This window comes from Cydia amplana, chromosome 12 (genome assembly GCF_948474715.1).
Source record: "Cydia amplana chromosome 12, ilCydAmpl1.1, whole genome shotgun sequence".
In the NCBI taxonomy this organism is placed as follows: domain Eukaryota; kingdom Metazoa; phylum Arthropoda; class Insecta; order Lepidoptera; family Tortricidae; genus Cydia; species Cydia amplana.
The window spans coordinates 16,505,299-16,521,801 of NC_086080.1; the positions used below are offsets into that span (position 1 = coordinate 16,505,299).

At 40.5% G+C, this 16,503-nt stretch overlaps 2 protein-coding genes across 2 annotated transcripts in view; both read right to left on the reverse strand.

Annotated features, from left to right (window-relative positions):
- LOC134653174 (amyloid protein-binding protein 2) overlaps positions 1–16,503 on the reverse strand; it is an 82,093-nt gene that overhangs the window by 40,690 nt on the left and 24,900 nt on the right. The gene's annotated exons all lie outside the window — the stretch shown is intronic.
- On the reverse strand, positions 12,250–12,990 carry LOC134652661 (uncharacterized). Its single transcript, XM_063507825.1, has one exon. The coding sequence runs from the start codon at positions 12,988–12,990 to the stop codon at positions 12,250–12,252; it is 741 nt and encodes a 246-aa protein (XP_063363895.1).

A 16,503-nucleotide genomic window follows, 5' to 3' on the forward strand; every position in this document is an offset into this window, starting at 1 on the left:
ATATGAGGTTATTCTTAGCACTGACTTGCCACAGAAGATAAATATTGCGACTATAAAAGTACTTGAATTTTTATATAAAACAACGGCTTGACTTTTAGTTGATTTACCTTTCCTTAAATGATTATTAAAGTCATAATCTTATATGAACCTGCATGTACTATCTTACGCAAATAAATTCATTATGAATTATAAGTAGGTACGTGTAGGTTGTACACATTTTTGTGTAACCACTATCTGAAGTAGAAGTTCTGATGCTTGTAAAGTAAACCTCATCAAGTGAATTTTACATCATACCCATTCAGACTACCTCTGATGATACAACAACCCACTAGGTGATAAAAAGGTTTTGTTGTATTATGTAATGATATTATTTCACAAAAAAAATATTAATAAAATACTACTTGTCTATTGCTTAAACACAAATAATAGCACTTTCGGCTCATCTAAAAAACTATTTTAAATTTGTTACTAATAGGAAAAGCTTGGGTCCTCTCTGGTTTAACGTATTCTATCAATTTAATGTAAATGGTAAGATGTATCATTGGTCAGATGTAATGTAATATGTTTTTTAATGTGGACAAATACCCAAATATTGTCAATATTTAGACAATAATAGTTATTGACTTGGTGTATCTTTATATCTATGATACTGTGCGTTGACTTAAGGTACCTCTATAGGATGTAGTATCGGCTCAGTTGAAACTATTACTAGGTTGCTGAGAATTGTTACTAGTTAATAACGTATACATCAAATCGTGAAGTGTATTGTCTTCTTCACTTCTGACGCTACTTTTAGGCAGAGGAGTGCTCGATTCGAAATAATATTAAATTATTTTCGCAAATAAACACATCATGTACATAATTTCTTACACATTTACGGAATATGTTGTCCTTATGTAATGGGCTATGTACAAATAAAGCTGGTATACCTAGTCAATAACTATTAATGTCTAAATCTAAATAATGTCAATATTTGGGTATTTGTCCACATTAAAAAAACATATTACATTACATCTGACCTATTATCACGTTGCCGGGTCTATTGATACTGCAAACAGCCTTAAACACGCGAGAGAATTTAGATAAATACCCCAGACGGGCCGACAATAGCGACCGGATTACACGATACGGACAAAAACTAGCAGCGGTGCCCCGTAGCTTAGCAAAGAGAGCAAAAACTATACACGTCATGGGCCCCTCCGTGTATAATAACCTTCCAGCAATAATAACAGACGCACCTAGTTTGTTACTCTTTAATAACAAACTTAAAACTTGGCTTGTTGAGCGGTCGTTCTATAATATAGAAGAATTTCTGACTGCGAAATATTAACGTAAATGAATGAAAATATAAAACTACGCAAGTAGCGAATCAACTTTAATATTTAGAATACTTTGTAATTTTTGTTTTTATTATGTTATTTGACAAAGGGATGTAACGATACCGATACCGATACAATATATCGGCCGATATAATCGGCAGGCCGATATATCGGCATCGCCGATTTAAATACACCCGATATCATAACAAAATGTAAACAACCCACAGTAAGGTATTTTATTGAGCAAGAATATTCTTCACCTCAATTTTAACTTGATGTATCAAAACTTACGTAAGTTTTACTACGATAGATTACTTACTCAACGTAACAGTGAAGCTGCTATAATCGTGCTATTTTGCTAATAGGAATATATTTTTCTTTGTTTTTATTTTTCAGTTTTTCACACTTCTTAAAATCAAATGTCTATTGAACATAAGTATGTTTTATGCATATAAAGGATATAATTATTAATTTATTTCAATAGTCAATAGTCAAAATATACTTTATTCATGTAGGCCTAGCAACAAGCACTTATGAATCGTAACATACTTATAAATTATCTTAAGCTAATTATCGGAGCAATTTATTGATGTTATTATTAGTGTCCGACCGAAGGTTCGGTTTCGGTTTCGGCCAGTTTCGGCCAAAAAATCATGTTTCGGCTGTAGTTTCGGTTTCGGCCAAAAAACGGCCGAACCTATCGGCCGGGCCGAAACTTACGAAATGGTACTTCGGACAAAGACCAAAAGTTGGGGAATAAGTAGGACAACAATATTAATACTTACATATACTGATTCATGTATATTAGGTACAGACATTAATTGGTTTATTATAAAACACAATTCCACTAATGAGGGTGCCACTGGACGGTTGACGCAGTCTTAAGAGGCTGTCAATACCTATAAGTGAATGAGATAGCACTGTCACATGTTACTGGGCCCTGGGCAAGATAATAATAAGAAAACTAGCCTCACTTTTTACCTCAATTTACCATTGGTTTGTGTTCCACATGTCCTCTACTTCAGCTTAGCCTTTGGCCTCGCTGCGCCATGCTCGGCCTGCGGTCTCGCTTTTGAATACAATGGACATTGGTTGGAGTCTGTGCTCAACTACTTATCCTGAAGCCTTAAGCACGGCTTTGACTTCGCATGAAAGTTCGCCTCAATGGGGCACTTCGGACTTTTCGGCCCAGGTGAAGATCGGTACCCGGCCTTGCGATATTGTTAACAAAAAATTTCGCGCTCGCTGCGCTCGCGTTTTTGGTTGACCCTGTGTCGACATGTTAGCTTGACTGGTGAATGAATATAGTTAAACCAAGAAAATTCTGCAATGATTTTGATAGCATACGTCATAATTTCATAAAAGTTTTGACGTTTAAAATAACACTTGCACTGCGTATGTTATCAACTTATCAAAATCGTTGCAGAATTATCTTGGTCTAACTCTAGTAATTTTCATAAAAAACTGCTTAAGTAACATCAATTTCAAGGACATTGGGTGTTGACAGCCCCATAATATGTGTGTAAAAGCGGTTTTATGACATTTTTTCAACGATTTTAACAAGTCTACAAAAGTTTCGGTTTCGGTTTCGGTTTCGGCCGAAACTAGAGCCAAAGCCGAACATTCGGTTTCGGTTTCGGTTTCGGCAAAAAAACATGTTTCGGTCGGACACTAGTTATTATTCCATAATAATATTGGATTATTATACAAATCTAATTTAAAACAAAAAGAATTTCACAAAAGGATCGTCAAACATGAAAAAAAAATTGTATAAAAAATACTAGTCTAGAATGTTTCTAGAATAAAATCTAAATGTCAAATAAATAAAAAACACAAAAGAAGTACAAACATCGGAATATTCGGAATATCAATTTCCTCATAGTTAATCAAATATACCTAATAAATAAATAATCATTTCGAATAAAAATTAATCCCACGTTGTTTTATCATTCATGTAGTCTTGTGTGGTATAGTATAATACGCTTTAGAAATAAGTTTACGCTTTACATCATTCTTAAATTTAATAATAGATAATTCAGTAATATGGTTTGGAAGTTTATTATAAAATCTCACATAATTACCCATGAATGGTTTTTTAATTTTATGGAGCCGAGTGAAGGGCACTGCGAGCTTATGTTTATTTCTAGTATTAATATTATGAATTTCACAATTTTTTCTAAAATTTACAATCTTTTTATGTACATACATACAGAATATTCTCATAAAGTATTGACAGTGCACTGTCATTATGTCAATTTCCTTAAATTTATCTCTAAGTGAGTCTCTATGGTTCATTTTGTATATTGCTCGAATAGCCCTCTTCTGCAGAACAAAAATGGTATTTATCTCTGAAGCACCACCCCACAGTAAAATACCATATGCCATAATGCTATGGAAGTAACTAAAATATACTAATCGAGCTGTTTTCACATCAGTTAACTGACGGATTTTGCTCACTGCAAAAGCTGCAGAACTCAGTCTATTCGAAAGAGTAGCAATATGGGGACCCCACTGGAGTTTAGAATCTAAAGTTATACCAAGAAAAACTGTACTATCAACTAATTCGAATTCCTCATCCTTCACAATGACACTTGTTTGCACATGCCTAACGTTACTACTAGTGACAAACTTAATAAATTTAGTATTTTTCTCATTTAACAATAAATTATTAACATTGAATTTTATTTGATTTATTAACTAACTACCAGGCTATCGATATCGGTATCGGTATCGGTATCGCCGATTATTTACTTTAAATATCGGTATCGGTATCGTATCGGCAAAATCATGTATCGTTACATCCCTATTATTTGTACTAGCTATGTAGGTTGACATGTAATCACCTATTACCAATAAAGTATTAGTATGAGTATGAGTATGATACAAGTTACCAATTTACATTAAACTTATAGAAAATATGTTAAAAGAGGACCCAAGCTTTTCCTATTAGTTACAAATTTAAAACAGGTTTTTCGATGGGCCGGCAGTGCTATTATTTGGGGTTAAGCAACAGACAAGTAGTATTTTATTATAATTATTTTCTTAAAATAATATCATTACATAATACAACAAAACCTTTTTATCACCAAGTGGGTTGTTGTAAAGAAAGCATCAGAGGTAGTCTGAACGGGTTTGATGTAAAATTCACTTATGAGGTTTATTTTACAAGCATCAGAACTACTACTCAGATAGTGGTTACACAAAAATGTGTACAACCTACACGTACTAAATTCATAATTTATTTATTTGCGTAAGATAGTACATTCGGGTTCATATAAGATTATAATAATAATAACTTGACGCCGTCAACGTCAGACGCGTTTTTTACTAAATTTTCCTTTTATATATGATCAATATGTTTTTACTGGCTTTTATTACATTTTCGTTGTATTTTTTTTGTGGAAAAGTTACCTTCACATAATTGCGACACTTCGCAAAAGGCTACGTGACCGCAAAAATGTAACTATGTACAAAACTAGCCGACAAACAATGGTCGAATGACATACAAAGGAAAATGATAACACGAAGTAAAGCGCGTTCACAAGCGTCAATCACAATCAACGCACGCCCACCACCCTCGCCCGCCTCGTCCGTCTCCTCGCAACCGTCGTCGGGCGATGAATTCGCTACCGCGCCCGACACCAGCGAGTCGAGCGACGAGTGCGGGCCGCCGCCGCCGCCGCCACGACCACCTGCGCGACGAGGGCGGCCACCGCTGCCGGCACGCTTGGGGCCTGCGGGACATCCTGCCCCGCCCACGGCTCCCGCTACCGGTGGTGTAGTGCGTCGCATGCGATGGTCTCAAACCATAAATGAGAACGTCATGCGCGCCTACTATGGGGCTACAGAGGGGGGAACCAACTTATGCGCGTATCGTGTCCGAATGCTTCCACTGTTTCAGGCACTTGAACCAACCATCACCGTGTCGGAGCAACGATTATCGGATCAGGTGCGCGTCATTCAGCGGCTAAAGCGGTTGGATGACTCGACACTTGATCGGCTTCGCCTGGAGGCTCTCTCTGCTTGCGCGGCCTCCACCTCGGCGCAGGACCCGCCCGCGACGTCGCCGAATCCGGTACCCACACCCGACCGGGCGCCGGGGGTAGCGCCGGTGGATCTCAACGCCGACGAGGAGGAGATCGCGCAGAGTGTGAGTAGTACAGCCAATGAGCATCTGAGGAGGACTCTGGATGAGGCGATTACGCAGTATCGCTCCACTCCCAACACTAGGCCACGATTACCACGTTTGCCTATGAATAGACGCAATCTAGCGCTAATGGGAGCCCTAAATGCTTTACTAGAGCCATATCTACGGACTAGTAAAGATTTAGATGATACGCACGCGATCATGTATTGCGGAGCCATCGCGGCGTGCCGTGTTGCACGAGTCAAGTTTCCGGACTCTGAACGTGCACCTAGGACCGCCGGAGGTGCCCCCGCATGGCAAATACGGATCGAGCGACGTATCAGCTCCTTTAGGACTCTTATCGCAAAGCTGATCTGCTTCAGGGGGGGCAACAATCGCCCCCGAGTAATGCGCTTTGTAAACCAGGCGTTCGCGGGGACGGATATCAGGCCCCGCGACTACATGGCCAACGTTATGGAGCGTATCGACTTTCTAAAGCAGAAAGTCTATGCATGGGCAAACCGTATTCGCCGCTACAGAGAGCGTGTGGATCGATTCCAGCAGAATCGTCTTTTCCAGAGTGACCAAAGGAAGGTGTACCGAAAGTGGGAGGAAACCAACCTTCGTGTATCCGACATGCAGCCGCCGGATCCTACTGTCATGACTGACTTTTGGCGTAGCATCTGGTCGGTGCCTGTCGGACACACCGAGGGGAGTTGGATGAATGTTGTCGAGCGTGAGTGCGAGTCCATCGAACCTATGGGGGTAGTCACTATCACCCCCGATGACGTAAGTTGTGCCATCCGCACGTCCCAGAACTGGAAAAGTCCTGGGCCGGATGGATTGCACAACTTCTGGCTAAAATGGTTCCGATGCTCGCACTCGTGCTTGGCAGCACAATTTCAACAAGCCCTCGAGCTTGGTTCTCTCCCACCTTCCTTAACAACTGGTGTTACCTTCCTGCTCTATAAGTCCGGTAGTACCACGGAAGCGAAGAATTACAGACCCATCACGTGCTTACCTACACTCTATAAGCTCCTTACATCCATTTTGAGGACAAAAATCAACGCGCACATTGTCGCTAACAATATTTTGGCCCCCGCTCAAAATGGATGCAGGGTTGGGTCCCGTGGTACTAAGGAGCTCCTCCTCATAGACATGACCATTTGCCAACAAATCCGGCGGAACAAGGAGGCCCTCTCAGCCGCTTGGATTGACTATAAGAAGGCCTATGATTCGGTGCCTCATTCATGGCTGGGGAGGGTCTTAGAGCTGTATAAAGTTGATGCAGCTTTGAGAGCCTTTCTAAGCGCGTGTATGAGGCAGTGGACCACAGTCCTTCGTCAACCAGGAGGCGGAGATGACCGCCCTGGCCCGCAGGATTTCATAAGGATTGAGCGAGGAATATTTCAGGGTGATAGTCTGAGTCCCCTATGGTTCTGCCTAGCTCTGAATCCCCTCAGCACCCTGCTGAAGGATTTGGGACTAGGTTGCCGGCTTCGGAGAGAGGGTGAAGTCATTTCTCACCTTCTGTACATGGATGACCTCAAATTATTTGCACCAAATAACCAAGACCTGAAGGAGCTACTGAAAACCACTGAAGTCTTCAGTAGTGCCATCAACATGGAGTTTGGTGTCGATAAATGTGCGGTTATGCATGTACAGCGGGGGAGGGTTGTAAATTCAACAAATTTACAACCTTCTGAGACAATGTCTTTCAGATCTATCTCTGAATCAGAAACCTATAAATACCTTGGTATGTCACAGTCGTTGGGTATTGAGGACGAGGGTATTAGACGGTCGGTGAAGGAGCGCTTTTTCAGTCGGCTCACAAAAGTCCTTAACAGTCTTTTGTCAGGAGGCAACAAAGTGCGCGCCTTCAACGCCTGGGTAATGCCCCTACTCACATACTCCTTTGGCATACTAAGGTGGACTCAGACCGAGTTGGATGCCCTGGATCGGAGAGTCCGATCACTGCTCACCGCACATCGCATGCTACACCCACGCTCGTCAGTTATGAGATTGTACATTCCACGGAAATGTGGAGGCCGAGGCTTCCTAAACGCCAAGGATCTCCACAACCGCGAGGTGTACAATCTCAGGAATTATTTCCTTAACAATGAGTGTGGGATGCATTGTGATGTGGTGGCAGTAGACAGGAACCTCACGCCGCTCTCCTTGGCAAACGAGAACTGGCGCAAACCTGTGGTACTAAGTACTGCGGATCGCAAGGCGGCATGGGAGAGTAAGGTGCTACACGGGCGGTTCTACAAGGCCCTCACGGGACCCGATGTGGACCTGCTCGCGTCGGTGAACTGGTTACGATTCGGGGACCTCTTCGGAGAAACCGAGGGTTTTGCCTGTGCAATTGCGGACGAAGTAATGATGACGAACAACTATCGGAAATATATCCTGAAGGACGGTACGGTCGACATTTGTCGGGCATGCCGCCGTCCCGGAGAGTCACTCAGACATATCATTTCCGGTTGTTCTCATCTTGCTAACGGCGAGTACTTGCACAGACATAATCTCGTAGCCAGGATTATTCACCAGCAGCTTGCTCTCCTATACGGCCTTGTGGACCGCGAAGTACCTTACTACAAGTATTCACCTGCGCCAGTTCTCGAGAATGGTCGTGCCACGCTCTATTGGGATCGATCTATCATCACTGACAGGACTATTGTAGCCAATAAGCCTGACATTGTGATAATAGATCGAGCGCAACGCCGGGCCGTGCTCGTTGACATCACCATCCCCCATGATGAGAATCTCGTGAAAGCCGAGAAGGACAAGTCCAGTAAGTACCTAGACTTGGCTCACGAGATAACCGCCATGTGGGATGTTGATTCGACGATCATTGTCCCGATAGTTGTTTCAGCGAACGGTCTAATAGCGAAGAGTCTCAACCAACATCTTGAGAGACTCTCGCTAGGTGGTTGGATCAAGGGCCAGATGCAGAAGGCGGTGATCTTGGACACGGCGCGGATAGTCCGCCGGTTCCTGTCTCTGCAGCCCTGACCACCGGTAGCTTGGGCCTTGCCCCGCTGCTGGCGGCACCCTAGGTTAGGTTTTTTTATAATATGTTTATATGTTTTTTTTATTGTTTTGTAAATGTTTTTTATTTTACTTTTATATTCATATTGTAAAAAAACCTAAACTAAGAAGATAAATAAATAAAGAGAATAATAATAATAAATATTCTTTATTGTGCACCATACAATTAAAAATACACAGAAATTAAATACAGATTAAAAGCTAGGTAACAACAGGCGGTCTTATCGCTAAGAAGCGATCTCTTCCAGACAACCTTTCAGTAGCAGGAAACTAAGGACTAACAACATTGAACGGGTAGTGCCGATATACATTTAATAAAAAATAGAATTAAAATAAAACAAGACGAAAACCATTACATACTTTAATATAATACATAAATACAAATATAATAAATACATATATACATACATACATAAAATATTATACAGGCATAAATAAAGGCAAAATTAAGGTAGCGAAAGGTAATGTGATTTTAAAAGAAATTTGAAAATGGGAAGGGATTTAGCACGTCTAATGTCTAATGGCAAAGCATTCCACAACCGAACAGCACGAAAAGTAAAAGAGTTTATATAAAATTTTGATGAAGAAGATGGTGGAGCAAGGAGAAGTTTCTCCGCACACCGGACAGAAGAAAGATAACTGAAACGCTGTTTAAGATATAGGGGGGTAGTAGGGTTGAAGAGAATATTATAAAGAAGAACAAGAATATGAGAGTTGCGGCGATGGCGAATAGGGAGCCACTTGAGCTGGGTGCGAAATTCAGAGACGTGGTCATATTTGCGTAAGCCAAATATGAACCTTATACATGCGTTTTGAAGGCGCTCAAGTTTATTTAGCTGGTCCTCTGTAAGATCAAGATAGCAAATATCGGCATAATCCAGTATAGGGAGAAGAAGAGACTGAGCAAGCGCAATTCTGGTAGCGAGCGGCAAGAAGTTACGAAGCCTGCGAAGTGACCCCAGAGACGCAAACATCTTCCTACTGATCTCACTTATTTGTGGTACCCAAGACAGTGTGCGATCCAAGATTACTCCAAGGTTTTTTACCTGGCTCGAGAATGGTACCGGGACAGCATCAAAGACTATGAAAGGTAAGTTAGGAAAGTCAATCCGAGAAATAAGTTGAGAGCTGCCTAAAATTATAGCTTGCGATTTAGACGGATTAACCTTCAGCCCATAGCGTTTGCTCCAACTGGAAATGTGATCCAAGTCCCGGTTTATGGAGCTAATACCCTGTGGCAGATCGTTCATAACGCATTGAGAGTAGATTTGGTGGTCGTCGGCATAGAGGTGGTAAGAAGAAGAAATATTAGTAGTGATGGAGTTAATAAAGATGGAAAATAGTAAAGGAGACAGCACACCGCCCTGCGGAACGCCGGCCAGGGTGCTGCACCAAGAAGAAATGGAAGAGTCTACCTTTACTCGCTGCCGACGACATTCCAAATAACTGCGGAACCAGCCAATTGTCACGGGAGATATATTAACAGCACGCATTAAACTAAGTAAAACATCGAAATCGACAGTGTTAAATGCATTGCTGAAGTCTAACAGCGTCAGTACGGTGAGCTTACGGTTATCCATGCCGGCACGAACATCATCGGTAATTTTTACTAGAGCTGTTACCGTACTGTGACCGGAGCGGAAGCCAGACTGTAAAGGGTTCATGAGCTCATGCCTGTTTAAAAAGGATGTAAGCTGGTGATGTACAAGGCGCTCAAGAACCTTTGAAAGGAATGGGAGGATAGAAATAGGACGATAGTCGGAATAAGAGGTAGGATTAGACTTTTTGGGTAAGGGAACAACGTCTGCATCTTTCCAGAGGGAAGGGAAAACACCAGAAGAGATAGAATAGTTAAGAATGTGAGTGATGACAGGAACAAGTAAATCGAGTAGAGGGAGAATCATTTTACGACTGACACTATCAACTCCAACAGCATTGGATGAGATGGCAAGAACATTCTTCTTCACATCACTGTCAGTAAACTGAGCAAGAAAGAAAGGAGGAAAGTCAGGAGTTGGACACCTAGAAAGAGAACTTAGTGTGTCAGTTTTAATTGGATCAGTAAAAGTAGTAGAAGTTGAGAAGTGCTGGTTAAGTAGGTTTATGTCAACATTTTTGTTAATTGGGTTTTGAGTAGACTTCCCTATTCCTAATGTCTTCAAGAACTTCCAGACCTTAGCTGGCTCACCATTTACAACCGCACTGTGAATGTGACGCCTTTGAGCATCGCGGCAAATTGTACTGCAACGGTTGCGGAGAGCGTGGTACCTAGCTTTATTTTCCTCCGACGAGTTGCACTTATACTTAGACTTTGCTAAGTTTTTCTTTGCGATAAGAGATCTAATGTCATCAGTAAGCCACGGAGCAGGGACATGCTTAATCTTTACCGGTCGTATAGGAGCATGAATGTCATAAAGTTCAATAAGCGTGGAGTTAAAAAGTGACACTTTATCGTCTACCCCAGTGGCCTGCAAGATGGGACTCCAATCTATCAGCATGGCGTCTTCGCGGAGCTTCTCGACACTCATTCTGCCAAAATTACGTTGCAGAAGAACTTTCGGCTTAAGTTTAGGAGGACGAATTTTATAAGAGAGAAACAGCAAACTATGATATGAAAAGGCATCCGCAGAGAATTGAGAAAAATCTGCAACATGATTAAGGGAAGAAACAAGTGCAAGATCCAGAAGTGAAGGAGAAGAATTTGGAAAATGGTGCGTTGGTCCTGAAGGTAGAATAACCATATTACAGGCCTCAACAAGTGCTTTCAGAGAGTTAGAGCGAAAATCATTTTTAAGTAAGCACGTGTTGAAGTCGCCCATAATAATATGGTGATTGTAAGATGGCATAAGGTCTTCTAAAAGCTTTTCAAAAGAAGCAAAGTAGTTTACATTAAGAGAGGGAGAGTAAAAAACACCGAGAAGAACTTTAGAATGAGATAAGATCAACTCAAGAAATAGATATTCAGCGGTATCAGAAGAGGACGATTGAGGTGAGATGTTTAGAATAGAATACGGGATATTAGAACGTAAATAAATAGCAACCCCACCACCGCCTCTGAGAAAGCGATCATTTCGTATGAGGCAAAAACCGGGTAGGGAATAAGTGGTGGAGGATAAACATGGTTTAAACCAAGACTCTGACACCAGGATGGCATCAATCTTGCTCTGCTCAAAAGTCAATAACAGGTCATTGTAGTGTGCAGGAATACTTTGCGCGTTTATATGAACAATATTAAAATTTTTCGGAAAGTCAGACAGTTTTTGGTCTATTTGGTCATGAAGGGAGGGAGGGAGACTGTGAAAACTATCATTAGATGAAACGGAGACAAAATCACTGAAATCGCTTAGATCACTAGTAGATAAATAAGACATTGCCTTTAAATATATAAATTTATGTAAGAAATACAAATATTTAAATATACTTATAAATAAAATAACACTAGACTAAAATATAACAAATTTAGATTACCCACCAGCAGAACTAAGTTAAAGAAAAAAATAGTGAGTGCAAATACGAAACGCAAATTGTAACACTGACAACACTATTAAATAGTGTCATCAATGACAGACGTCAGATTGTCACTGTCAGTTTGTGAAATATGCATTACAACCCGCGTTTACTGCTACTAAATAGATATTAACCGACTGAAGAGAAAGCTTGAAATTATGTAAAAGAAAGAGGGTAAAATGTAAGATATTAAACGGCCAAATACAGAAGTTACAAACACGATCAAAACTTGAGTAATACAAATCAAAAACGAGCTGCCGGTTTACGCGATCTTTTGGTCAACTGTTGATCAACTGCCACTCCAGCCAAACCATCAGCTCCAGCAGCCGGCGCAGGCGCAGACGGTGGTACCTCGATCTCATCTAGGTCGGCTCGAGAAGTTACGCGGCGACGATCCCCATCCTTGACCAGGACAAATACACTGCCTTCCCGGGTGTAGCAGTTGCGGACTCCGAAGCGCTCCCTGGCCGCCATGAACACCTCGTGCCGAGGCTTGGTCAGGAACTCTGAGATGATGACGCCAGTCCCTTTGAGTGCAGTTTTTCCAGACCAGGTGGCATTGCGGTCAGAAATGTCCCTAAATTTAACGAGAATGCACCTGGTCTTATTACTGCGCGGGCGTCCCATACGATGGCTCCGAGCAATCTTGTCGGTGGACATGTCAGCCTTAAGATGCACCTTCAGTAAATCCACAACCCGTGCCGAAGTGTCTTCATTAGCAGCCTCTGCTACACCGTGAATTAAGAGGATCTTGCGCCTCGACCGCATCTCCATACTGTCCATTTGCTGGCCCAGCAGCTCGACCTGTTGCTGCAGTGACTTGATTGCCTTCAGTGTAAACGCTCGGAAAGCACTGAACTGTGCCGCAACAGATAACACTGTGGGACTCTCTGGAGTAGCCTTGTCAATTTGGCTCTGAAAGTCTGCCATTGTTGTGTTGAAAGACTCCGTTAACTCTGCTATGGACTTCTGGACGGCCTCCATTGTTGAGTAGTGGTGAAGTGTCGGTGAGCAGAACACAAATCAGTGTTGATTAAGTAAGATGAGTGAAATAAGTGAAGAGAACTGCTGGTAGGTAGCGGCTATCACCTAGTCATTAATTATATATATGATTTACACCACTAAAAATACTTTTACTATTTAAAATAAAAATTATTACAGGATGATGTGTGTTTACGTTTTTTCGGCCTACCCCCAATTCGGATTATGTCTTTAATAATAATTTAAGGAAAAGTCATTCAAGTAATAGTCAAACCGTTTTGTTTTATATAAAAATTCAAGTAGTTTTATAGTGGCAATGTTTAACTTATGTGGCAAGTCAGTGCTAAGAATTGTCTCATCTATCGGTAAATCCATATGATGAAAATCTACTTAAAGGTTGATGCAAACAATCCTTTATTATTTCAATACGGAATAAATTTCAGGCCCATATTCTCATTATGTGATTTTTGCATAAATATTAACAGTCACAGTACGCCCGGGCCCGCGCCGGCAGAGGTTTAAACACGTATAAGTGGTTCAAGCGAAGGCACGGAGACCTAAATAGAACCGTTTTCCCCCGAAGGGTAAAAAACGGATATTTAGGTTCCTGCCGAAGCTTGAACCACCGCTAAGGGCCTTGCCGGCTTATATGGTACCGAGGTGAAAGCAGCCGAGTGCTGGCAACCGGGCGGTATTATTACTTGAGTGGCGCGATAAATGTCGCTACTAGTTGATGAATTCGCTTGATGAGTTAGGGCTTGCAATCCGGATATCCGGATATCCGTCCAATTTAATATCCGTATTTAGATTAAGTGATACTACAAATTTTAAGAAAACTATCTTAAAAACTTTGAAATTTATAATAGTATTCACGTTTTCGGTTGATTTTATTTATTTGGATACATTTTTACGTTATATAAACTGTTTATTGAAATATTACTTCTTGATTGCCGACTCTTCGTCGATATTCTTATGCAGATCGACCTAGCTCCGTAAAAGTAACTTTGAGCGTACTTTGTACCGTGTTCTTGTCAAACATGATTTGCTGTTATTATTGTTAGCGTCCGAATACTTACGTTATTAACAAAGGGCGAACAGAACTAAAACGAGTCCAACGGAGGAGGACTTCGGTTGATATTGAACTGCCGAACGAAATGCAGTAGGGTTTAGCAGACGATAAAGAAGGTTTTAGCATTTTCTATTTGAATAAATCTGTAATGAAAACCTTGATTGACTTTAAATGCAATGTAAAATCTCAACAAGAAGAGACTGGACTAACACTTAGAAGATATTCGATTCTCTAAATATTATCAAAACCCCTATCAAGAAATGAATTTCGCAGCGCAGACTGCCAATATTAAATTGAGAGTTGAAGTATCGCCATAACCTAGTAAATTATTACTAACTAGCGACCCGCCCCGGCTTCGCACGGGTAACAAATTATACATAAACCCTCCTATTGAATCACTCTATCTATTTTAAAAAAAACGCATCAAAATCCGTTGCGTAATTTTAAAGATCTAAGCATACATACAGACAGACAGACAGACAGACAGCGGGAAGCGCCTTTGTTTTATACTATGTAGTGGTATAGTTTGTATCACCTGTTCGAAAAACCATATCTAATCTAGTCAGGCAATTAAAGGTTGTGTATGAAATCTTTGCCGAAATTCATTTTTAGTTTTTGGAGAGTATAATTTAATTTTGCCATTACGTGGCAAATCAACACAATAATTCGTAGGTACTAACTTAACTAACCTAACTTCACGCGCGGTTACACCAGCTGTATGTTTGCACTTGCACATCAACTTCAAATCATCGGCGAAAAGGTAGAACGCCATAAATAGCTTAATACTTGCTGGTACGCAGCCTTGTGTACATAATAGTAGTTTATGTGACTGCTACATAATGAGAGGCATTAAAATACGAGCGTGGGTTTAAGAAACGAACGGTAGTGAGTTTCTTAATAGGATCACACGAGTGTTTTAATACCTAATTATGTACAGTTACATACACTACTTTATCTAAACACATACTTAAAACGAATTAAAAGATCAAATGGCGGTGAATGAACATTTTTTCAAGCATGTCACGCATCCGTAGTTTTTTTAAATTACTAGACAAAAGAATGAAGTCCCTAATCTCATGTCACTCGAGATCAAATATCATGCGGTTTATAATAAAAAAACATACTAAATTGACGTTTCGTATCGATAACTATTTTTAATACCTATATGGATACTAGAATAGAGACCCACTTGAGTATTGACTGCTGTTCCAAATTTAAACTCATAACCTTACAACAATCTATAACATTATGTACATTAAAGTACAAATTTTCCTACTACCACAGATAAGAAAGTTCTCATAGTAAAATTAGTTGTAATAAACCTGGTCATTTCCTACGGTTTCTGAACGCATTATAGAGCACTAAAGACATGTGTGTAGATAAAATTGTATTATATTACAGTTTTTATTAAATTCATCTGGGTTTTATGAAATAAAAAGTAAGTATTCGAATTATCCGTTTTATCCGGATATCCGTATACTAAAATAATAAATATTCCAAATATCCGGATACGAAAAATGGGCGGATATCGCAAGCCCTAGTCTGAGTTACAAGGGTGTTATCTCGTAAGTGGTTCAAGCGAAGGCACGGAGACCTAAATAATTGGTTTCAGTCATCGCGTCCCGTTTGATACTTTGTCAGATGATAGTTTTGGTGCTATTGTTAATTAAAAAACACATCTGGATCACATGAACATATATTAGATTTTATTTATTTATTTATTTGCTTGATATGCTCATGTGACCAGCTGACGGTGATTCCACCGCGATACAACCGGCTGACGAGTTTTTTTATTAACAATAGCACCTAAACTATCATCTGACAAAGTATCAAGCGGGAGGCGATGACTGAAAAAAAATTTTTTTTTTACATGTTCATGTGACCAGCTGACGGTGATTCCACCGCGATACAACCGGCTGACGATTTGTTTTATTAACAATAGCACCTAAACTATCATCTGACAAAGTATCAAGCGGGAGGCGATGACTGAAAAAAAAAATTTTTTTTACATGTTCATGTGACCAGCTGACGGTGATTCCACCGCGATACAACCGGCTGACGATTTGTTTTATTAACAATAGCACCTAAACTATCATCTGACAAAGTATCAAGCGGGAGGCGATGACTGAAAAAAAAAAATTTTTTTTACATGTTCATGTGACCAGCTGACGGTGATTCCACCGCGATACAACCGGCTGACGATGTTTTTTATTAACAATAGCACCTAAACTATCATCTGACAAAGTATCAAGCGGGAGGCGATGACTGAAAAAAAAATTTTTTTTTACATGTTCATGTGACCAGCTGACGGTGTTTCCACCGCGATACAACCGGCTGACGATTGTTTTTATTAACAATAGCACCTAAACTATCATCTGGCAAAGTATGAAACGGGAGGCGATGACTGAAAAAAATTTTTTTTTTTACGTGTTTCGGTGGCTGCCATT